General features: G+C 36.6%; 1 protein-coding gene across 4 annotated transcripts in view; it reads right to left on the reverse strand.

The window, feature by feature from the left end:
* The window catches only part of TTC6 (tetratricopeptide repeat domain 6), a 219,987-nt gene that overhangs the window by 92,591 nt on the left and 103,370 nt on the right, over positions 1-24,026 (reverse strand). For all 4 annotated transcript variants that reach the window (XM_032871236.1, XM_032871237.1, XM_032871235.1 and 1 more), the window contains exons 6-7: positions 23,201-23,395; positions 9,267-9,408 (exon numbers count right to left, since the gene is read on the reverse strand). In XM_032871236.1, coding sequence (XP_032727127.1) covers positions 9,267-9,408; positions 23,201-23,395 — 337 coding nt within the window. The remainder of the gene's footprint in view (positions 1-9,266; positions 9,409-23,200; positions 23,396-24,026) is intronic.

The raw sequence follows: 24,026 nt of genomic DNA on the forward strand, positions 1-24,026 counted from the left end.
TTCGCTAAGCATAATACCCTCTAGTTCCATCCATGTCGTCGCAAATGGCAAGATTTCATTTCTTTTGATGGCTGCATAGTATTCCATTGTATATATATACCACTTCTTCTTTATCCATTCATCTGTTGATGGACATCTAGGTTCTTGCCATATTTGGCTATTGTGGACATTGCTGCTATAAACGTCCGGGTTCACGTGTCCCTTCGGAGCACCATGTTTGTATCTTTAGGATATATACCCAGTAGTGCAATCGCTGGGTCATAGGGTAGCTCTATTTTCAACTTTTTGAGGAACCTCCACAATGTTTTCCAGAGTGGTTGCACCAACTTGCTTTCCCACCAACAGTGTAGGAGGGTTCCCCTCTCTCCGCATCCTTGCCAGCATCTGTCATTTCTTGATTTGTTAACTTTAGCCATTCTGACTGGTGTGAGGTGGTATCTCATTGTGGTTTTGATTTTTATTTCCCTGATGCTGAGTGATATGGAGCACTTTTTCATGTGTCTGTTGGCCATCTGGATGTCTTCTTTGCAGAAATGTCTGTTTATGTCTTCTGCCCATTTCTTGATTGGATTATTTGTTCTTTGGGTATTGAGTTTGCTAAGCTCTTTATAGATTTTGGATACTAGCCCTTTATCTGATATGTCATTTGCAAATATCTTCTTCCGTTCTGTCAGTTGTCTTTTGGTTTTGTTAACTGTTTCCTTTGCTGTGCAAAAGCTTTTGATCTTGATGAAATCCCAATAGTTCATTTTTGCCCTTGCTTCCCTTGCCTTTGGCGATGTGTGTAGGAAGAAGTTGCTGCGGCTGAGGTCGAAGAGGTTGCTGCCTGTGTTCTCCTCAAGGATTTTGATGGATTCCTTTCTCACACTGAGGTCCTTCATCCATTTTGAGTCTATTTTCATGTGTGGTGTAAGGAAATGGTCCAATTTCATTTTTCTGCATGTGGCTGTCCAATTTTCCCAACACCATTTATTGAAGAGGCTGTCTTTTTTTCCATTGGACATTGCTTCCTGCTTTGTCAAAAATTAGTTGACCATAGAGTTGAGGGTCTATTTCTGGGCCCTCTATTCTGTTCCATTGATCTATGTGTCTGTTTTTGTGCCAGTACCATACTGTCTTGATGATGACAGCTTTGTAGTAGAGCTTGAAGTCTGGAATTGTGATGCCATCCACTTTGGCTTTCTTTTTCAATATTGCTCTGGGTATTTGAGGTCTTTTCTGGTTCCATATAAATTTTAGGATTATTTGTTCCATTTCTTTGAAAAAAATGGGTGGGAGTTTGATAGGGATTGCGTTAAATGTATAGATTGCTTTAGGTAGAATAGACATTTTCACAATATTTATTCTTCCAATCCAGGAGCATGGAACATTTTTCCATTTCTTTGTGTCTTCCTCAATTTCTTTCATGAGTACTTTATAGTTTTTGAGTATAGATTCTTAGCCTCTTTGGGTGGGTAGGTTTATTCCTAGGTATCTTATGGTTTTGGGTGCAATTGTAAATGGGATCGACTCCTTAATTTCTCTTTCTTCTGTCTCGTTGTTAGTGTAAAGAAATGCAACTGATTTCTGTGCATTGACTTTATCCTGACACTTTACTGAATTCCTGTACAAGTTCTAGCAGTTTTGGAGTGGAGTCTTTTGGATTTTCCACATATAGTATCATATCATCTGAAAAGAGTGATAGTTTGACTTCTTCTTTGCCGATTTGGATGCCTTTAATTTCTTTTTGTTGTCTGATTGCTGAGGCTAGGACTTCTAGTACTATGTCGAATAGCAGTGGTGATAACGGACATCCCTGCCGTGGTCCTGACCTTAGCAGAAAATCTTTCAGTTTTTCTCCATTGAGAATGATATTTTCAGTGGGTTTTTCATAGATGGCTTGGATAATATTGAGGTATGTGCCCTCTATCCCTACACTTTGAAGAGTTTTAATCAGGAAGGGATGCTGCACTTTGTCAAATGCTTTTTCAGCATCTATTGAGAGTATCATATGGTCCTTGTTCTTTCTTTTATTAATGTATTGTATCACATTGATTGATTTGCGGATGTTGAACCAACCTTGCAGCCCTGGAATAAATCCCACTTAGTCATGGTGAATAATTCTTTTAACGTACTGTTGGATCCTATTGGCCAGTATTTTGGTGAGAATTTTCGCATCTGTGTTCATCAAGGATATTGGTCTGTAATTCTGTTATTAATTGGTTTATATAGTTGGCTGCTCCCATGTTAGGCGCATAGATATTTAAAATTGTTATGTCTTCTTGTTGGACAGACCCTTTGAGTATGATATAGTGTCCTTCTTCATCTCTTATTATAGTCTTTGGCTTAAAATCTAATTGATCTAAGGATTGCCACCCCAGCTTTCTTCTGACATCCATTAGCATGGTACATTGTTTTCCACCCCCTCACTTTAAATCTGGAGGTGACTTCGGGTCTAAAATGAGTTTCTTGTAGGCAGCATATTGATGGGTTTTGGTTTTTTATCCATTCTGACACCCTGTGTCTTTTGATTGGGGCATTGAGCCCATTAACATTCAGGGTAACTATTGAGAGATATGAATTTAGTGCCATTGTATTGCCTGTAAGGTGACTGTTACTGTATATTGTCTCTGTTTCCTTCTCATCTATTACTTTTAGGGTCTCTCTTTGCTTAGAGGACCCATTTCAATATTTCCTGTTGGGTTGGTTTGGTGTTTGCAATTTCTTTTAGTTTTTGTTTGTCCTGGAAGCTTTTTATCTCTCCTTCTATTTTCAATGATAGCCTAGCTGGATATAGTATTCTTGGTTGCATATTTTTCTCGTTTAGTGCTCTGAATATATCATGGCAGTTCTTTCTGGCCTGCCAGGTCTCTGTGGATAAGTCCACTGCCAATCTAATATTTTTACCATTGTATGTTACAGACTTCTTTTCCCGGGCTGCTTTCAGGATTTTCTCTTTGTCATTAAGACTTGTAAATTTTACTATCAGATGACGGGTGTGGACCTATTTCTATTGATTTTGAGGGGCGTTCTTTGCATCTCCTGGATTTTGATGTTTGTTCGCTTTGCAATATTAGGGAAATTCTCTACAATAATTCTCTCCAATATACCTTCTGCTCCCCTGTCTCTTTCTTCTTCTTCTGGAATCCCAAATATTCTAATGTTGTGTCATCTTATGGTGTCACTTATCTCTCAAATTCTCTCGTGGTCCAGTATTTGTTTGTCTCTCTTTTGCTCAGCTTCTTTATTCTCTGTCATTTGGTCTTCTATGTCACTAATTCTTTCCGCTGCCTCATTTATCCTAGCAGTAAGAGCTTCCATTTTTGATTGCACCTCATTAATAGCTTTTTTTATTTCAACTTGTTAGATTTTAGTTCTTTTATTTCTCCAGAAAGGGCTTTTATCTCTCAGGAGAGGGATTCTCTAATATCTTCCACACTTTTTTCGAGCCTGGCTAGAACCTTGAGAATCGTCATTCTGAACACTAGATCTGTCATATTACTAATGTCCGTATTGATTAGGTCCCCAGCCTTCCATACTGCCTCTTGTTCTTTTTTTTGTGGTGAGTTTTTCCGCCTTGTCATTTTGTCCAGATAAGATTTGCTTTCTCCTCCTCTGGAATTCCGCTGTTCTCCTTGGTGAGTGAAGCTGGTCTTGGCTGGGTTTCTTGTTGATCTTCTGGGGAAGGGGTCTGTTGTAGTGATTCTCAAGTGTCTTTGCTGGAGGTGGAATTGCCCCGCCCTTATCAGGGGCCAGGCTAAGTAATTCGCTCAGGTTTGTTTTTGGGAGCTTTTGTTCCCTTAACACTTTCCGTAGAGTTCTGAAGGATGGGAATGATAATGGTGGCCTCCCAATCTCCAGCCCAGAGGAGCCGAGAGCTCGGGGTCCTGCTCCTCAGTGCACCCTCAGAGAAAAGCGCCCAATCGCTCCCATCTCCCTGGCCTCTGGTCCTGCTTGGAGAAAAGCGCTCAATCACTCGTGCTTGGAGAAAAGTGCTCCATCGCTTCCATCTCCCTGGCCTCCAGCCGCACGCTTGGAGAAAAGCATTCAGTCACTCTGTCTCCCTGGCCTCCAGCCACGCTCCAAGATCACCCAGCCTGTGCCCGGTTCAAGGAAACCCCGAGCTGAGAGCTCACTCCTCGGCTTTGTCGCTGTAGCAGGCTTCCCCACTTCAATATCTGTGAGCTCTGCGACACTCAGACACCCCCAGTCCTTCTGTAACCCCGTGGGACCTGGGGTTATGCTGACCCCACGTGGGCTTTCCCCCGGTTTAGCCTCTGGAACGATGTCCCTCAGTGGAGCAGACTTTTAAAAGTCCTGATTTTGTGCTCCGTTGCTCCGCCGCTTGCGGGGAGCTGGCCCCTCCTCCCATGGTCTATCTTCCCGTCGCTTTGGATTCACTTCTCTGCCAGTCCTACCTTTCAGAAAGTGATCAATTTTCTGTTTCTAGAATTGTTGCTCTTCTTCTCTTCGATTTCCCATTGGATTTGTAGGTGTTCACAATGGTTAGATAAGCTATCTAGCTGATCTCCTGCTACCTGATGTCATCTCAGCCTGCTACTTCTCCGCCATCTTGACTCCTCCTCCTACCATTTTGTTTTCAATCTCCTATGTCATTATATTTGAAGCTAGTTACTTGGGCCATGTTTTTTAATCTACTCTGCAATCTCCATCACGTAATTGGTGTACCTAGACAATTTACATTTATCTTGGGGATTTGCTCTGCCATTTCATTTTTTGTTTTGTTTGTTCTCTCTGGAATCTTTTGTTTCTTTGTTTTCATTTTCTTGCCTTCATGTTATCTGGACATATTTTTAAATTCTACTTTTGTTTTCTATGGTGTTTTTCAGGGTATCTCTTTGTATAGGTTTTTAGTTTTGATCTAAGAATTATAAACATAATTTATCAAAGCCTACAAATGTCACCATTTTACCAGTTCAAGTAATATGAAACCTCACTTCCCTTTATACCTTTCCTCATTTATAACTATTTTAAACATTTCTTCTATATACAGTTAATAACATGATAATTTCTTACTTCAACTGACAAACATAACTTAGAACATTCAAAAGGAGAAGGAAACTTTTGCTTTAATCATATTTTTGTTTTACTTCTTTTTGTTCCTTCTAGATACTCCAAGATTCCTTTTTTTTATTATTTTCTTCCTATTTAGAGAACTTCCTCTGGTCATTCTTTTAAGTGAAATCTGCCAGCAACAAATTGTCCTGGTTTCCTTTTCATCTGAAAGTGTCTTGATTCCCCTTCATTCCCAAAGGATATTTTCTCTAGATATAGGACTGATTTCTGGCCTCCCTAGTTTCTGATGAGAATGCACTGCTATTCAAATGTTTTTCTCCTAGAGATAACATATAATTTCTCTCTTGGTGCTTTCAAGATTTTTTCTATCATTATTTCTCAGATGTTTGACTATTATATGGCTTACTACAAATTTCTTTAGATTTTTCTTCTTGGAGTTTGCTCAGCTTCCTAAATATGTCTTTTCCCAAATTTGGTAAATTTAGATATTTTTTTCCTCCTAAATTTGGAAAAAAATTTTTTTTCTCCTACACATTTTCAGTCACCACCACCTCTTCTTTTTCTTCTTACATGAATGCAATAACACAAATGTTAGATCTTTTACTATATTCCCACAGGTCCTTAAGGGACCTGCCCCCACAAGTCTGTAAATTTTTTTTTCTATCTATTTCTCTTTGTTGTTCAAACTGGATAAATTCTATTGTTCTATCTTCAAGTTCACTGATTCCTATCTCTTCCATTCTACTTTTGAGCCCGTCTACTAGGCTTTTTATTTCAGTTATTATATTTTTAATCCTAAAATGTTTGTGTTTCTTCCCAATATTTTTTATTTCTTTCCTAAGATTTTCTATTTCCTTTCTGTTTTTTTTTATTAAAGTATAACTGACATATAACATTATACTGGTTTCAATACAATGATTTGACATTTATATATGTTGCAAAATGATCACCACAATAAGTCTAGTTAATATTAACTAGTTAATATTTATCACCATTACCTGTACCGCCAGGGCAAATAATACATGTTAATAAAATACAATGTTAATAAAAATAATTTAAAAATAACAAATTATTCATCACCATATATAGTTACAGAATTTCTTTTCTTGTGAAAAGAAACTTTTAAAATCCACTCTCTAAGCAACTTTCAAATATGCAATGCAATATTATTAACTATAGTCTCCATGCTGTACATTACATCCCCAACTTTTTTATAACCAGAAGTTTATACCTTTGACTCCCTTCACCATATCTCCCAACTCCCTGCCCCTCATTTCTGACAACCACCACTCTGTATCTCTGAGCTTGTTTTTTTTTTGCGGGGGGGAGGTGGGGGTGTTTTTAGATTCTGCATGTAAGTGAGATCACTTGTCTTTCTCTGTATTGCTTATTTCACTTAGCATAATGTCTTCAAGGTCCACCCATGTTGTAACAAATGGCAAGATTTCATCCTTTTTTTGCGGCTGAATATTTCTCTGTGTGTGTGCGTGCACATGTGTGTGTGTACATGTGTGTGTGCATGTGTGTGTTGTCACATTTTCTTTATCCATTCACCCATCAATGGACATTTAAGATGTTTCCATATCTTGGTTATTGTAAATAATGTTGCAGTGAACATGAGTGGGTTGCATATATCCCTTCAAGTTAGTGTTCTCATTTCCTTTGGGCAAATATCCAGAAGTGGGGTTGTTGAATCATGTGGTAGTTCTATTTTTAACTTTTTTAAGGAACCTGTTTTCCATAGTGGCTCTACCAATTTACATTCCCACCAAAAGAGCATGCGGATTCCCTATTCTCCACATCCTCATCAACACTTATTATTTCTTGTCTTTTTTGATGATAGCCATTCTAACAGGTGTGAGATGAAATTTCCTTGTGGTTTCAATTGCATTTCCCTGACAATTACTGATGTTGAGTATCCTTTCATGTGACCTTTGGCCATCTGTATCTTTTCTGGAAAAATTCTACTTAGATCTTCCCATTTTTTAATTGGATTGCTTTTGGGTTTTTGCATGTTTTTTGGTGTTTTCTTGTTTGTTTTTGCTACTGAGTTGCATAAGTTCTTTATGTATTTTGGATATTAACACCTTATCAGATATATGATTTGTAAATATTTTCTCCAACTCAGTGGGTTGCCTTTTCAATTTTTTAAAGATTTCATTTATTCATTTGAGACAGATAGAGAGAGAGAGGCATGAGTGGGACCCTGGGATCATGACCTGAGTCAAAGGCAAACACTTAACCAACTGTGCCACCCAGGCAGCCCAGTTGCCTCTTCATTTTATTGATAGTTTCCTTTGCTGTGCAGAAGCCTTTTGGTTTGACATACTCCTGCTTGTTCACTTTCGCTTCTGCTGCCTTTGCTTTTGGTGTTAAATCGAAAAAATTATTGTCAAGACCAATGTCAAGGAGCTTACCAACTGTTTCCTTCTAGAAGTTCTATGGTTTCAGGTTTTACACTCAAATCTTTAATTCATTTTGAGTTCATTTTTGTGTATGGTGTAAGATAATGGTACAGTTGCATTTTTTTCCAGGTCACTGTCCAGGTTCCTTAACACCATTTATTGAAGAGATTGTCCTTTCCCCACTGTATATTCTTGGTTCCTCTGTCATCAATTAATTGACAATGTATGCACGGGTTTATTTCTTGGCTCTCTATTTTGTTCCATGGATCTATGGGGCAGTTTTTATGGCAATAACATACTGTTTTGATTACTAGAACTTTATAATATAGTTTGAAATCAGGGAGCATGATACCTCTAGCTTTGTTCTCTTTCTCAAGACTGCTTTGGTTATTCAGTATCTTTTGTGGCTCCATACATATTTCAGGACTGTTTCTTCTACTTATGTGAAAAATGCCATTGACTCTTCATCTTATTTAATGCTTCGGTTTAGCTGACGCTCCACTAGGCTTCCTCTGATACCATCACAGTGGGGAAGCAGAGCTGTGGTCATTACTACTACTTGAGGATAGAAGTCCAAGATCCCCATATGGTTGGCACTGACAATATGGAGGGGGAATCTCATTAATCCTCTGTTGAGATGAAAGTCCCAGCTCCACATTCAACCTATTTTGATTCCACCCTGGCAGGGGTGTAAGAGTACCTCATTACCTTCCGACAAGAGTAAAGTTTCAATTTCCCACTAGGCTTTTGATGGTGGGGTGGGGCCAATTTTTTCTGTCATATTTAGCTGGAATGGAGCAGTTACAGTCTAAAAATTTTTCTGTCTTGCTAGGCTTTCCTTTTCTGGCTCTTTGGCTAAAGAGAGCAGGCTTTTGTTGGAGCTTTTTTTTCCTTTGCTTATTTGTTTCCAGCTTTCTCAGCTTTAAGTCTAGTATATGTGTAGTAAAAAAGAAAACACAAGGAACTAAGTCACTGCCCTGTCATTTCTTGGGTGTCAAAGTTTCTAGTTAATGTGTTTTGTTCTCCACTTTTCAAGAGTATTTTATGTCTGTAACATCCAGCATTTTTAGTTGTACTTAGCAGGCAGAAGAGGGAGCGATAAAAGTACTTTTTCTCCATCTTCCCTAGAAGTACAAGACTTGAAACAACTTTCAAGAAACTATTACATGTTAAGTTTTGGCATATTATCAAAAGAAAATATCCATAATTATATTAAAAATATATTAAAATAATATTTTCCAACTACACAGCTGTGTGAGAACAGAATTTTCCTTATATATTTCAACCAAAACAACTTACCACAAAATTGAATGCAGAAGCAGACATGAGAATTCAGCCATCTTCTAGTAAGCCACATATTAAAGAGATTGTAAAACATGTAAAATAACCCTAGTTTTCTCAAAAACACATTTTATGTTAACATATTATTTTGTTACTATTATTTTTAGTAAATAAACAGTGTCTTCCCAGTTTTAATTCCCAATATTTGTAAATATCAATAGATATAACTCCTATGGGGGCACCTGGGTGGCTCTGTTGGTTGAGTGTCTGCCTTTGGCTTGGGTCATGGTCCCAGGGTCCTGGGATCAAGACCACGTGTCAGGTTCCCTGCTCAGTGGGGAGTCTGCTTCTCCCTCTCCCTCTACCCCTCTCCCCCAACTCATGCACATGCTCTCTCTCCCTCTCTTAAATAAACAAACAAAATCTTGAAAAAAAAAAAGATATAACCCACATAAATCGTTGTCGAGATCCTCAGTGATTCTTAAGATTATATAAAGGGTCCTGAAACCAAAAAGTTTGAGAACTGTAAGGTAGAGAGAAGTAATATTTAAAGGATGTTCTTACTTCTTCTCCCAAGAGTTGTAGGTATGGTTTGGGAGCAAGTTGTCTAGTTCCTTGTGTCAGCTGAGGTAGTACCACTGGTGGTGATGGGAGGACTGGAACATAGTCTTGATTGTGATCCACAACAGGAATTCCTTGCAGTATTCTATAATATAATAAAAACAATAAATTTGTTTTATAGATCATTGATGAGTCTCATTCCATATCTCTGCTGAAACAAACACATTAACATGTGATGTCTCTATACTAGGCAGAAACTGTGCAGAAGTCAGATGATCAGAAATAGGAAATTCAAAATAATTTATCAATTTATCATATAATTTATCCATTTATCATATAAATTAATTTATTAATTTATCATATAAATTAATTTATTAATTATTTATCATATAAATTAATTTTATTTATGAATTAATTAATTTATCATATGAATTAATTTATCATATAAATATCAATTTGAATAATTTATCAATTATTCAAAATAATTTATATCTGGTTCTGTATATATTTTGGTAGTAACCTTTATGATGGTTTTATTATATTGGAATAATAAATTCACACTGTGAAAGCCTAATTACAAAAGAAGTAAAAAGGTCTCTACTTTCTGATCACTAACCTGTTCCCACTCCAAGCCCACAGGAAATGGTGTCATGTTTTAGAGTGAGGTGAAGTGTCAGCCCAAGCAGAAGTGCCTTCTCATGGTAAAGTTTTCTCTTCTTTTTTTTTTTTTTTTAAGATTTTATTTATTTATTTGACAGACAGAGATCACAAGTAGGCAGAGCAACAGGCAGAGAGAGAGGGGGAAGCAGGCTCCCTGCTGAGCAGAGAGCCCGATGCAGGGCTCAATCCCAGGACCCTGGGATCATGACCTGAGCTGAAAGCAGAGGCTTAACCCACAGAGCCACCCAGGCGCCCCGAAGTTTTCTCTTCTTAAATCATATCTTGCCAGGATGAAGCAAAACACTATAGCATTAAGTTTTCCCTTCTAGGCTGCATATGTATATTAGGATATCTGTGAGATACAAAACTTATAAATAAAAGTCTTAATTAAGCCAAAGAGATAAACTAAATGAAAATTTGAAGGCAAAATGTGTTATTTATGACTGACTTACAAACTGCTTTAAACTAATATTAATTGTGTATTAAATTTTGTATTAATTTTTGCACTTGCTATAAAAAAACTATAAAATGAGTACAAAATGGGCCTGCACAGACTATGGCTGTATCAATTTCACATGGAAGTATTTAGAGCCAATGTTCCTTCCTTCTTTTGGATATACCATTAGATGAACAGACAATCACTTTATGAGCCATCAAATGTGAAGACTAAGAGTATGCAAACCACCCAAGTAAGTATTATACTTAATAATATGCTGAAACCCTCAGATCCTGTCATACCAGCTGTTAAAAAAATAGGCCCACCCAAAGTTAGGCTCATGGAGATAGGGTTTGCCAAAGCAGAGTCACAGAGAACAGCCTCCTATCTCAACTAGTCAAAATATTTAAATTCAAAGAGAAGATAAAGTTCAACTGCCATTATGGTGAATATAGTAGACTGCCCCTCAACTCCCAAATTATCCTCCTTCTAATGTGCTTTCCTGAGCTACTGAGGTAAAACTCTCCTGCAGCCAGTGTCTTAGATGTGATTTAGGATCCTCTTATCAGATGCAGTCACTTAACAATCTGGAGGGCAGAAGGTTCCCATGTTTTTGTTGGCAAATAATCATGGCAACATTGAGCTCTACTGTAGCAGCGTTTCAGTTAATAGCACTTTGTTTTTAGGTTGATTTTCTTCTTTTGGTAGCGGGGAAGGGAGGTGGCAGTGAGCATATCAAACAGAAATACTGTGGTTCCAGAGTCAAAAGCTGTAACAATAGAGGCCACTGTATCCCTGAATCACAACTAAGGTGGTACGTTGCCAGTACTGACTTCCAGATTTACTACCTTCCTGACTATGCTAGAAAGAGCAGCTCCTTTGGCAGCCAGTTAAGTGTGCTGTGTGAGTTATCTCTGGAAATCCTCCTGCCTAAAGCCCATTTTCCCAATCTTCCCACTGATTTTATAAGCATCAAATTCTCATTACTAACTCCCTTTTTGCTTAAAATAGCTGAAAATATTTCTGTTTTCTGAAACTGAATCCTGACTGATACATACAGAAAAAAACAAAAAACAGGGCAAAGTCTATTGGCTGCAATAGTGAGCCAAGAGAGAACATACATCAAGATCAGTAAAGTATTTCCAAGATCAGGAAGGAGAGGTGTGGCTTTAAGAAGCCATATTGAGACACTGCTGTGTTTTTATCAAGCTCTATACCAAAAACAAGGTAGTAAGTGTCATTCCCATCTTATTGTCTTGTCACATTCCAAATGTGCACTAAAGAAACGGGCATAGTGGTTGACAGGAAGAGAAGTGAAAGAAGTCATTGGACATCTTAGAGTGCGTAGCTCTGGCAGACATGTATGGAGGACCCTACTGAAGGCCTACGCAAGATTAGCCACTGTTTATGTATGACAAAGATGAATCATTTACTTTGAAATTTTTCTCCAGACTTTCCCCACTTCCTTCTTTATTTCCAGAGAGAAGAACTTAATCCTTTCTAGAGTTCTCCCCCTTTGGAAAACACCATTTCAGACTGAAAAATCTCTTCATAACCAACCTTTCCCTCATGTCCAGCAGTAATCACTGGTTCTGCTCCTTCTCCTTCCATGGTGTCTATCCTGTCCATAGCATTTTCTCTCCTCTGAGTCCTATGATATCATCTTTACTGGCCCCTTACCTTAGACCCTCCCTCCTCCAATCCATGCTCTATCCCCTGCCAGAGTTGCCATCACTCACGCCCTTTCCAAATACTTTAATGACTATACACATTGTATAAACTCAAGCTCCTGAGCCCCACATTCAGGGTCCTCCACAGTCTGAGCACCATCTACTTGCCGATCCCACTTTCCTTCCCTAACTCCCGACTGAACCTACATTCACTATGTGAAAGTTGATCAAGGTGCCCAGATTACTAAGGAGCTGCAGGGAAGACAGGAGAACCAAACGACAGTAACAGTGTGGCTATAAAAACACGAAAAGGCAGCCTTCAGATTGCAACTTCCTCATCACACCTTTATAAATTCCCCTCTATCCAGTCAAAATTCACATTTCCTTCCCTAGTTTTCCTGTTATATTTGATCTGATCTTTCATTGTAGGAAATGCTACTTCTTTTTTTAAAAGATTTTATTTATTTACTTGGCAGACAGAGATCATAAGTAGGCAGAGAGACAGGCAGAGAGAGATGGGGAAGCAGGCTCCCTGTTGAGCAGAGAGCCTGATGCAGGCCTCGATCCCAGGACCCTGGGATCAGGACCCGAGCCAAAGGCAGAGGCTTTAACCCACTGAGCCACCCAGGTGGCCCGGATATGCTATTTTAGATTCCGTGTATCTTTTTCACAGTAGACATAGACTGGTCTGAAGAGAAAAGTGATTCTTACTCATTTTCTTTCTTTTATGGATGTAAATGCAGTCGATACTGAATAAGTATTGTATTTCGGCTCATCAAGAAAAGTCTCACAGTCAAAGCCAGTCCTACACTCTGTCTTGGGGAACTGAGAATCATAGGTACTGCAATGGTTCTCAAAGTGTGGTCCCAAACCAGTTCATTAACATCACATAGGAACTTGCTAGAAAATGCAAATTCTTGACCCCCATCATACTTAATGAATCAGAATCTCAGGGTAGACTGGGTCATCTCTGTTTAACCAGCCCTGCAGATGATTCTGATGTACACTGAAGTTTGAAAAGGACTGATGTACTGCAATCTTTCCTAAAACTGCCAGATCATAAGAATATTGTGGGATTTTGTCAAATCTACAGCTTCACAGATTCCTCCTCTAGAGATTCTAATTCAGTGGGAATAGAGCCTAGGAATTGATACAATTACCATAGACTCTAGATGGTCCTTTTCCAGGGGGAAGCTTAAAATTCATTGATACAGTGAAAAGAGCTAGCTTTTGGAATGAGGCTAGAAACCAGGATTTTAGCCCCACTTTGGCCTCTTGCTGTTCTATGTGGAATAGGTCACTTCTGCTTCCAAGGTCTGTTTCTTCATCTATCTATAGCAACAGTGATCAGGTCTTTCAGGTCTTCTAATGCTTAGAAATAATGCACGTGAGAGTTTGCACATAGTGCACGCTCAGGAAGTGGTAGCTATTACAATTATTATTGCTTTTATTGAGGGTTTCGAATGAAGAAAACATGCCCACCTCTCTCAGAGTGAGTTAAACCTCTTTCCTTGTCTCTCATGGGCCAGAGATATAAAATGTGTTTTTTGTTGTAGATTGTTATCAAAGAAGCTTGGAAAACATTTGCTCTAAGCTGGGAGAGTACTCTTTTAAAATCTCTGCATACATACTCTATGAGTTACATAAAAGTGAACATGAGCTCCATCCGATGAAGCACACAGAAAGGTTCTCCCTGCAGCACCCTTCTCCCCTCCTTGGTACTACCCTAACAGAGAAGGCCTACCACATCTTTACTATCCCTTCCTTAGTGAATTTATCTTGCTTCTTGGGGGACCAAACCTGGAAGAGGCTTCACAGGATAGAGCTCACAGTTGCTTTTATACAACTCAGAGAAGATGTATATGGGGATATTTTAAGAGTGCTCATGTATAAAAGTTTTGCCAAAATAATGCTTATATGCAATCAAGTATTCTATTCAACACAACAGTTTTTTCAAGTGCTTGTAGCAAACCACTAAATTGATTTCACAGCCCCTTATTCAGTCACAATCTACAATTTAGGAAATAATAACTTACAAAGAATATTGCTTGAGAAGCAAACTCCTAGATCTAGAAAAGACTTTAAGAGTTTGTCTTCTTGAAGATTACAGACAATTTTCTTTAGTCTTCAAAATTTGTAGTAGAGGTAATGAATCCTGAAACTTTTTTAAAAATTCAGGGAATATAAGCTTAATAAAATAATAAATCTAAAGTAGAATAAGAGTATAACTATATAGATTTTCATTTTTTTTACAAAATATGATTAGGGAAGTGGGGGATTTTATTTTTAATCAGTTTAACTTCATTGTTACATGCAAACAGTGACATCTGGTGGAATGACATTGCTTTACTTTAAAAAAAATTCAGCTTTCACATACTGAGTTATGAGATCAGATAAATGTCCAAATAATTCCTGTTTTTATACTTCCATATAAAATAAAAAATACACTAATCTAATATATCATCAAACATTGATAGTGCATAACAAAATGACTTCTATAATCTCAATCTATATTTTTTAAATATGCTTAAACCTTACTTAGGTATAAGGGTTATTTATTAAAAATGGATATAATAGAAGTCTAATTGAAGTTACTGTTGATTCTACTTCTAACTCTGCTACCAGCCGTGATTTGGAGTGTGAAATTTACCCTCAGTTTCCTCATCCATAAATATGAGAAAGTTAGACTAGGAGAAGGGTAAGATCTCTTATGGCTCTAAAACATGTGCTTCTGTGACATATCCCCAGCTAGACTTCAGACAGGAATTAAGTCTTATGTGCTTTGTATATCTTGGGTCATTGCCTGGATTACGTAGCAAGGAACAAGGCCAAGTAAGGGATGGGGATGGGGCCAGGATTAGACTTAACCATTGAGAAATGGAAGACAATGCAGGAAATGGGGCATAGTGAGGGAAAGTCAGGTCCAGATATCCACATTGTAAGGAAATATAGACCAGAAGATAGAAAACAATATTCCAAACGTAGTATGGCAGACCACAGGTGGTAGTGCACTAGAAGTGGCATCAGAAAGTTCTGGCTTGGGACCATGGCACATTCTAGTGGAGGTGGGGTGGGGGGGGCAGTCAACTGGAAATGGGGAAAACAAAGCCAGACAGTATTCAGTGAAAGCTTTCAGCAATTAAGTAATTAATATCAGGAAAGTCTCCCACAGTTAGCAGGGCCCCGGCCCTGGCCTAGTACTCAGAAATAGAACTTCAGTTGTTAAGAAGGAACAAGCAATGTAAGGACCTCCACCCTAATATAAGCAGAAGCCCTGCTTCCAATGTTGGCTCACAATGAATCAACTATAGAACACCAGGGTTAAATAAAATATGCATATCCAACTAGATCTTCTCAGATTCTTTCTGGCTTATATCAAGATTGGTTTTGAAAACAAGATAACAAGTGTTCAAAATGAAGCATGAAAAAAAAATGAGAGGGTCTTCATAAATTCACAAAACAGTGGGATAAAATAGAAACCACATTTAGAATAGGGGAGCTCTAGTTCTGAATCTTAGCTTTTTTTACCAGCCCTATATACATGGGGTAGTCACCGAATCTCTGAATAACATTTTCTTCATTTGGGAAATGGATAGGCTTTTTCCATTTATATGCAGGTGTTGTTAACACTAAATTATATAGGGGTGCCTGGGTGGCTCAGTTGGTTAAGCATCTAATTCTTGGTTTTGGCTCAGGTCATGATCTCAAGGTCCTGGGATAGAGCCCCATGTCAGGCTCTGTGCTCAGTGGGAAATCTTGAGGATTCTGTCTCTCTTTCCTTCTGCCTCTTCCTCTATTCACTTTCTTTCTCTCAAATAAATAAATCTTTTAAAAAAACATTAAATTATATAACAAATCCATCTCGACACATTTCCTATTAAATAATCTTATTTTCATATTCAAATATCACTACAATATTTAGAAGATTCAGATAAAATCTTTGAAATGTCAGCATACTTTATATAGTTCATTTGTAAACCATTAAGTAGTAGAGATAAGTCAAAATAATTACTCCTGTGTCTATATTTCAGTTTTAAAACAAGAATCATCAAAGGAACATAAACTGCAAAAATAGCATCTTCAATATCATTTTTGTAAAATGTATGTATATATAATATATGTACATGCACAGAAAAAAAAATCCTGGAATAATCGTCATCATATAGAAAAGCCAAAGGAAAAGGCCAGCTTCTAGTATAATAGTTAACAATCACAGAAGAAATATGTAGAGGCAAAATTCTCAGAACCTGGTCCATGCCACCCCAAACACCTTTCAGGATTCTGAATGATTGCATTCATTATATAAAACTGCAACTTCTGGTGCACCTACTTAAGATCTAAACATCGTATTCTAATGCCTCCAAGATGAGCAATCAAGAAATGCCAGGTAAATCTATCTGATATTAACTTTGGGCAACTAGAAATGACCTATCTTCATTCAAGGTGAGTACACACAAAAATCAAATATAAATTCTATGAAGACAGTCTGAAGTGTATAAAAAAGAAATATACCATCCAAAAATTATATGAAGAACATTCTTTTGAAAAAAATTTATTATAGAACTCAAAAAGTACTTTTTTAAGATTTATTATTCGAGAGAGGGAGAACATGTGAGCAGAGGAGGGGGAGAAAAACAGACACACCACCGAGGTGGGGGAGGCCTGACTCGGGGCTCAATCCCACCACACAGAGATCATGACCTAAGCCAAAATCAAAAATCACTGCTCAGCCAACTGAGCCACCCAGGCGCGCACTCTCTCTCTCTCACTCACTACATCTCTTTCTCTCAAATAAGTAGATAAAATCTTTAAATAAATACAAAAATAAATAAAATGGTAGAAGAAATTTTTAAAATTTATACCACAGAAAATAAAACGATTTGGAACAAAGGTTTGAGACATGAATGTAAGCAAAATAATGATAAATGTAGAGGATAGATAATAAAGGTCCAACATATAGCTAATTGATATACCTGAAGAAAGTCATTAGATAAATAGAATGGAAATACTACTGAAAATAAAATAGGAAAAAGTCCTAAACTGAAGAAGCCTGGAATCATATATTTAAGAATGTAAACAGTACTATCTCTGGATGGTAGTAAATTAAAGCGTTTTTTGTGTATCAGGAAAAATTAATTAAAAAGCAATCCACTCCCAAACATGTGCTAGTGACATTATTTAAGGCAAAATTTAAAGTCCTAGAAGCATCTAGAAGGAGTGGTGAGGAAATAGATTACTTGCAAATAAAATAAAAACAGGCTGGCTTCAGATTTCTATCTCATAATGTTAGATATCAGATAATGATACAAACAAAAAAAAAACCACATGTACAAATATTGACTAATACGATAGATTATAAGAAAGAGCAAGAAAAGAGAATATAAAGTAAGATGACAAGAATAATATCAAATATATCTAATATAACAATTATTAAATGAATAAGGGGTGATCCAACCCATTATAAGAAAAATTTTGATTGGCTTAAAAATATCCTAGTCTAAGCAATCTACAAGAGACACAACTAAACAAAGGTTAAAAATCAAAGGGCAAACATATATCATATAAAGCACACAAAAAATACAAATGTATTATTTTTTATGGAATTAGTGTACAATCTATAATGAAAACAAAAGGACCACAGTTAACAGTTTCTTCCTTCCACACACACAAAAATTTGTATACAATCATCTATCTGTTTATATATTTAGTTCTACCTCCTTTCAGAACACAGAGCACTACCTTATTCTTAATCAAGGTTGCAATGCATCCCATCATTGAATGTGTCATAAAAAAATCTTCCATTGATAAAACACCCAAGTAGTTTCCAGTTTTTAATTATTGTAACAAAAATGAACATCCTTTTGCATGTATCTTAGTAAATGACAGCATCAGCATATAGATGGTATTTACAGCCATGATCACACCTTGGAAGTAGGGGAGAAAAGAGATCCCAGTATTTTTGAGTACTCCAATGTTTTGAAGTCAAGAGATGAGGAGACACCAGCAAGGGAGACTTGAGAAGACATAGTCAGGAAGACAGAAAGAGAACCATAAAAGAGTACAGTTCCAACAGTCAAGAGATTAAAATGTTTTAAGGAAGAGTTAATGCAACTGCGCAAAATGCTACTAAAAAGTCAAGTTGAGGACTGTGTATCTTACAGCAAATCTGACGATGTCATTCTTCCTCAAAAAACTCTATCAATGCCTTCCCATACACTATGAATAAGAATTTCTCCCCCAAGGCTCCATATACATGCCCTCACACACACATACAGGGCATCTGTGAAATCTTACATGATCTTATTCATGCCTCCCCTCAGCCTCCATTGCACCACTGCTCCTGTTCTCCAATGCTAGACTTCCTTCCAGTTCTTACATGAGCTCCAACTGTCCACAGCAGGGACTCTCAAACTTCAATATGCATTTGGGATGCCTGGGTGGCTCAGTAGGTGAAGCCTCTGCCTTCAGCTCAGGTCATGATCTTGGGGTCCTGGGATGGAGCCCTGCATCGGGCTCTCTGCACAGCAGGGAGCCTGCTTCCCCCCCCCTTTCTCTGCCTGTCTCTCTGCCTACTTGTGATATCTCTCTCTCTCTCTCTCTCTCTCTCTCTCTGTTAAATAAATAAATAAAATCTAAAAAAAAAACAAAACTTCAATATGCATTCAAATCATCTGCATTTCTAACAAGTTCCCAAGTGATGTTGATTCACTCTTCAGGTTGCAATATAAGTAACATTTCCTCAAACCTCTGGAGATAATCAGGAAATCTTCCAAGTTTCCACAGCACCCTGCACATCTGCATATTAATGGTTACATTCCTGATAAGTAAATTACCACTGTTCCTTTCTGGTAATCTCCACATTCCCTGAGGGCAGGGATTATGTTAGCAGATGTTTCCCTAGTGCCTAACTCTCTGCCTGTCACACAGTAGGTACATAAAAAATATTTGCTGATTGATTTAAGTGATTATTCAGATCTGTTTTCCTTGACATGAAAAGATAATTACAACACAGTTTAAGAAATCAGGTTACAAAACATTAGGTACATAGCATTATCCCAGTTTTGTTCTATGCTATTTATTTGCATACAGAAAATTCTGGAATCATATATTTAAGAATATAAACAGTACTATTTCTTGATGGCAATATTTTGAATAATTGAGGGGTTTTGCATTTTCTTGCATATTCGCTAAAGTGATGTTTTTATTATTACTTTGTAACAAAATAATAAATGAAATTAAACATTAAATTCTGACAGTTAGCCTTTGGTTTTCCAATTGCTGCAGTTGCCACTGTTTTAATGTATAGAAGTAACAGTCTATCCACGTTTTTTTTTCAAAATGTGACTAAGAATTTCTCTTGTAATTTGAAGCCAAGTGGAGTGTTATATCTGGGATCTCTAGCCTAAGCACGGCTTACCACGAGGAAGCTGGCTATAAGGTGAACCTGACTTGAGAAGGTCAGCCAATGTTTGTAAGACAGAATTTTTTGCCAACTCTCTCTTTATTGGTGGTGGATCAACAAAATACACAAGCAATTTTACATAGAGAAGTCAGTAAAATAGAACGTAAGTCCATAAATAGACTAAGTAACACACTGGAATTTAAGGTATGACAAGTTGGCATTTCAAATTAGTGAGGAAAGAGGATTTATTGAATAAATGATAAGCAACTGACTAGTCACTTGGGAAAAAATAATGCTTATCTATCAAATTAATTACAGGTGGATCGAGGAAAGCTATGAAATTATTAGAAGAAAATATGAGAAAATACATTTAAATTTAAGTGTAGAAAAGCCCTTTCTAAGAACGATACCAAGACCAGGACACATGGAGAATGATTACTATAGTTTTTAACTACATAAAAATTAAGGCTTCTGGATAGCATAAAACACTATAAACAAAACTAGAAAAAAGCAAACAACAAATTAAAAGAAAAAGTCTACTATCTAAGAAAAATAGTTAAAATCTTTAATATAAAAGATCACTTAGGGGCACCGGGATGGCTCAGTGGGTTAAGTCTCTGCCTTAGGCTCAGGTCATGATTTCAGGGTCCTGGGATGGAGCCCCATATTGGGCTCTCTGCTCAGTGGGGAGCCTGCTTCCCCCTCTCTCTCTGCCTGCCTCTCTGCCTACTTGTGATCTCTCTCTGTCAAATAAATAAAATACTTTTTAACAATATCATTTATAAATCAATAAGGAAGAAATGAATGATGACTCAAGAGAACATGAATTGATAATTCTCAAAAGGAGAAAAATAGCCAAAGACATCTAAAAATGTGCTCACCCTCACTAGAAATCAATAAAAATATAATAATAAAGAGATATGTTTCCTCATCAGATTAGGAAAAAATCAAGAAGATTGACAATTTGTTGTCTGGATAAGAGTGAAAGGAAATGAACAGCATCATAAATTATTGAAAGCAGTGTAAGTCAATAAAATTTTTCTGGAGAGAAGTCTGGTAATATGCATCAAAAACTTCAGAGCAAAAGTTTAATAAATTATTCCACATTTGAGGTCTTCTTACATTGCAGCTTGGTTAAATTAGTGAATAATAGGAAAATATTTAAATGTTCACACATAACCTTGGGTGAAAAATCTGTCTATAGAATGCCATACATGGTTTAAACACCTACACATCCAAGAGATGTTAGAAGAATATTCACCAAAATGTGAACTTAATCTAAGTGTTTAAACACTTTTAATGATTTACCTTATTTTAAAACCCCAAATCTCAAATTCCATGCTAATGATAAACAACTATAAACTTCTCTTTAAAATACAGAAAATTTAAAAGCAAAATTATAATCAATATGAAACATTTTTATAGTTCTCATCAAAATTGCTATCTAGCAGGTTAAATGTAAGTTTGAACAATATATTGTTATTTTAAATAAACTTAAGTATGTACCAATACTAGTCCATTAAAATATCCTTGGTGTTTGCTACAAATAACAATTACTATATGCAGAATTAGGAGAACATTAAAATATACAAGCACAAACATTGTTATGCTCTGTAGTTAACTGTTAATCTCACAGAAAAAACAAAAACTACCAAATGAAAGGGTATTCATTTTGTGTTTACAATTACCTTTCTTGAGAACACTTATTAGTGCAGAAAAAAAAATCATACATTTCTCCGAACTTGTAGGCTCAGCAGACAGATATATTTTGAAAAGGTTAAGCTATGTTTAGCAAGGTAATCCTCAAGAGATGGATACCAGAGAATTAAATATTCAGTACTTAAATTAACTTCTTATTTGGTACTTAGGAACAAATTGCCAAGAATTATCATCATCAAATAGAACATTTATTGACTCTCTTGGAAAAAGAATGATCTACTTGAAGAAAAAGAATTTTAGAATTGGAAAGAAACCAGTATTTTTAACACTTTGCATGACTAACAGAAGCTATAACTCTTTAGAATGTTGCTTAGCTTACAGTGCTAATGGAAATTACTCAAAATGGTAGTTTCATGATTACTAGATTATGTTTATGTCTTTATTTTCTACTCTCAGCTTTAGCTTTTAAAAGATATTCCAAAAATATCATACAGAACTGTTACTTTCTACCAGAGAAGCAGGAAGTTTTGAAATTTCCAAAATTCTTCACATACAATTTATTTCAAAAATTTCAGAACACTCACCTTATAAATCAAAACTAAGAGACTTAGGTGTATAAGATTATGAATAGCAAATAAATCCTTGAAAAATATTTTCACCTAAACAGAAAATAAACATGAGAATGACCCTCTTTTAGGAATTCAAATTGAATTTCATTGTGGTTACTAAATGCAGGGAAATTGGATGATTTTAAATCCTGAAAGAATGCAGTAAAGTGTTACAGTTTTTACTAAAAGTCAAGTTTGAGAAAATGAGCTCAGCATATACCATGAAAAGAAAGGGTAAGTTACTTATAATTCTGTGATAGTTCATGTAATTAAAAGTGGTCTTTTAAAATACTCTCATATTTTAATGAAATACTTGAAACATGATACTTAAAATGTTTCTATTTAAATCTAACTAAATATTCAATATTCTCAATATTTTCAAATGTGTCGTAGATAATGTTTCAGGATTCCTATCAGCTCTTCTGAAAGACAGGAGACTTATGAATATACATTCTCAATGAGCAGGTGATTTCGCCCTCAAAGGGGTGAAAGTTGGTGCCTGGGGAGGAAGGTGATGAGAGCTTACTCTTTATATATATGGCATATATATGAACACACCCGCATATATGTATATGTATATACATATATGTATATACGTGTGTATAAATAGATAGATACAGCACCATAAAGAGATACAACGTATATCCAGGATATTAAAATTTAATGGGGAAGGGCAATTTGGAGGAAAAGCTTTTAAAAGCCTTCCTTAAAGGGGTGACGGTGAAAAGGAGTTTGAGGAAAAACTGTGTCAGACACATCTGAATTTTTATCATTATCCAAAGATGAGAACTTGGGTAAGCAACCCAATATTATGGAGCCTAAGCTTCTTCAAGACTAAAATGGAAATTATGACTTCTTGTAGTTGAGGCTTTAAAAAGAAAAGATGCAAAGCACACTACACAGTGCTAGGATTATAGTTTCTGCTAAATAAATGTGACTTCCATTCCCTTTTCTCCTCTCTTTTGAGGATGCTATAAATTACATAATCTCCAGTAAAGAATGCTCAGATGCCAAAGGGGAATGAGACATGAAGAGAAATGGAAGAAACTCCAAACGCAATGACTTTTATACATGATCCCTGGACTCAGTATGCCCAAAGGAGGTATGAAATCTAAAAGACTGACTTGGAATCTCAAATCTGTGATTTTCTTAATTGTATAAGCCTAACAATGTGGCTTGATTTTTATGAACCTCAATTTTCACATCTCTACTCCACAGAATTATTACAAAGAACAAATATGCTAATGTATGTGACACTCTTTGGTAACTAGACACCACTAAACTAAAGTTACCAAATAAGCCATGGTTAATGCTGTTAATAGCAGGAAATGAAGATGTTGTCCTAGAGTGTATATGTACTGGGAAGGAATGGAAAAGGATAAAAACTGCTCCTCTCTAGTGTCTAAAAACAGAACTGAGTCTTCAAAATCTCAACCTCAAAGACAGGATTTCTTTGACAGTTTAAATCTGGTTTAAAAGAAAATTACCAGAGGAACTCTTACCTGTCTCTTCGCTCTTCATCTGTTAAGTGATTATCTAAGAAAGAGGTTCCCAATATCGTAAGCAAAGTATTGTGACCTTTCTTGTCAGCTGTATGGTACACTCGAGAAGCCAAGTGCAAGTTGACAGGCAACTCCTGGGCTGGGACAGTGGTGCACAGATCATGAAGGGTTGGAAAGCGGTAGTCTTGCAGAATTCTGCAATGGAGAAAAGAAAGTGGAATTCTTTGATCATTTGCGGTCTTTTCAATATAAAATACTTTGATGTTAATTTAGGCTCTAAAAAGGGTGTCTAAATGTATAAGATTTAAAACTATAATACTGGTTTATAACAAATTTAATACCACCATTGACCAGATCTTCAAAGTTATATATCCAGCCTTCTGCTGAAGATCTCAATCTATGTGACCTACAGATACCTCAGAAACAACAGGTCAAAAAGCCAACTCATTGTTACCTCACCCCAAACCTCTTCTGCTGATTTCTGTAACTCAGTTGGTGATACCGTATCCAACCATCATGCATTATGTGTTTGCTACTCTGCTCAAATGTTAGTGTCCCTGAAGAAATAGAACAATGTATCATATTATCCATTAACTAACATCAATGGAACCCAGGTCTCTAAAGTTTATGCAGCATCTTCCTTCCCACTCTGCTAGAACTTGCTTCTCTCCTACCTTTCTAAAGTAGAGAAGAAGACATGAAAATCTTTCTTAATTCCCATTGTCACTCGCCATCCAATCAACAAATATGTGTAGAACATCTACCATGTACTACTACTACTACTAATCTGTACTAGGCTATTTATATACATTCTCATTAACTCCCA

The sequence above is a fragment of the Lontra canadensis genome, unplaced genomic scaffold, assembly GCF_010015895.1.
Source record: "Lontra canadensis isolate GAN:19392208 unplaced genomic scaffold, GSC_riverotter_1.0 scaffold42, whole genome shotgun sequence".
Taxonomy (NCBI): Eukaryota; Metazoa; Chordata; class Mammalia; order Carnivora; family Mustelidae; genus Lontra; species Lontra canadensis.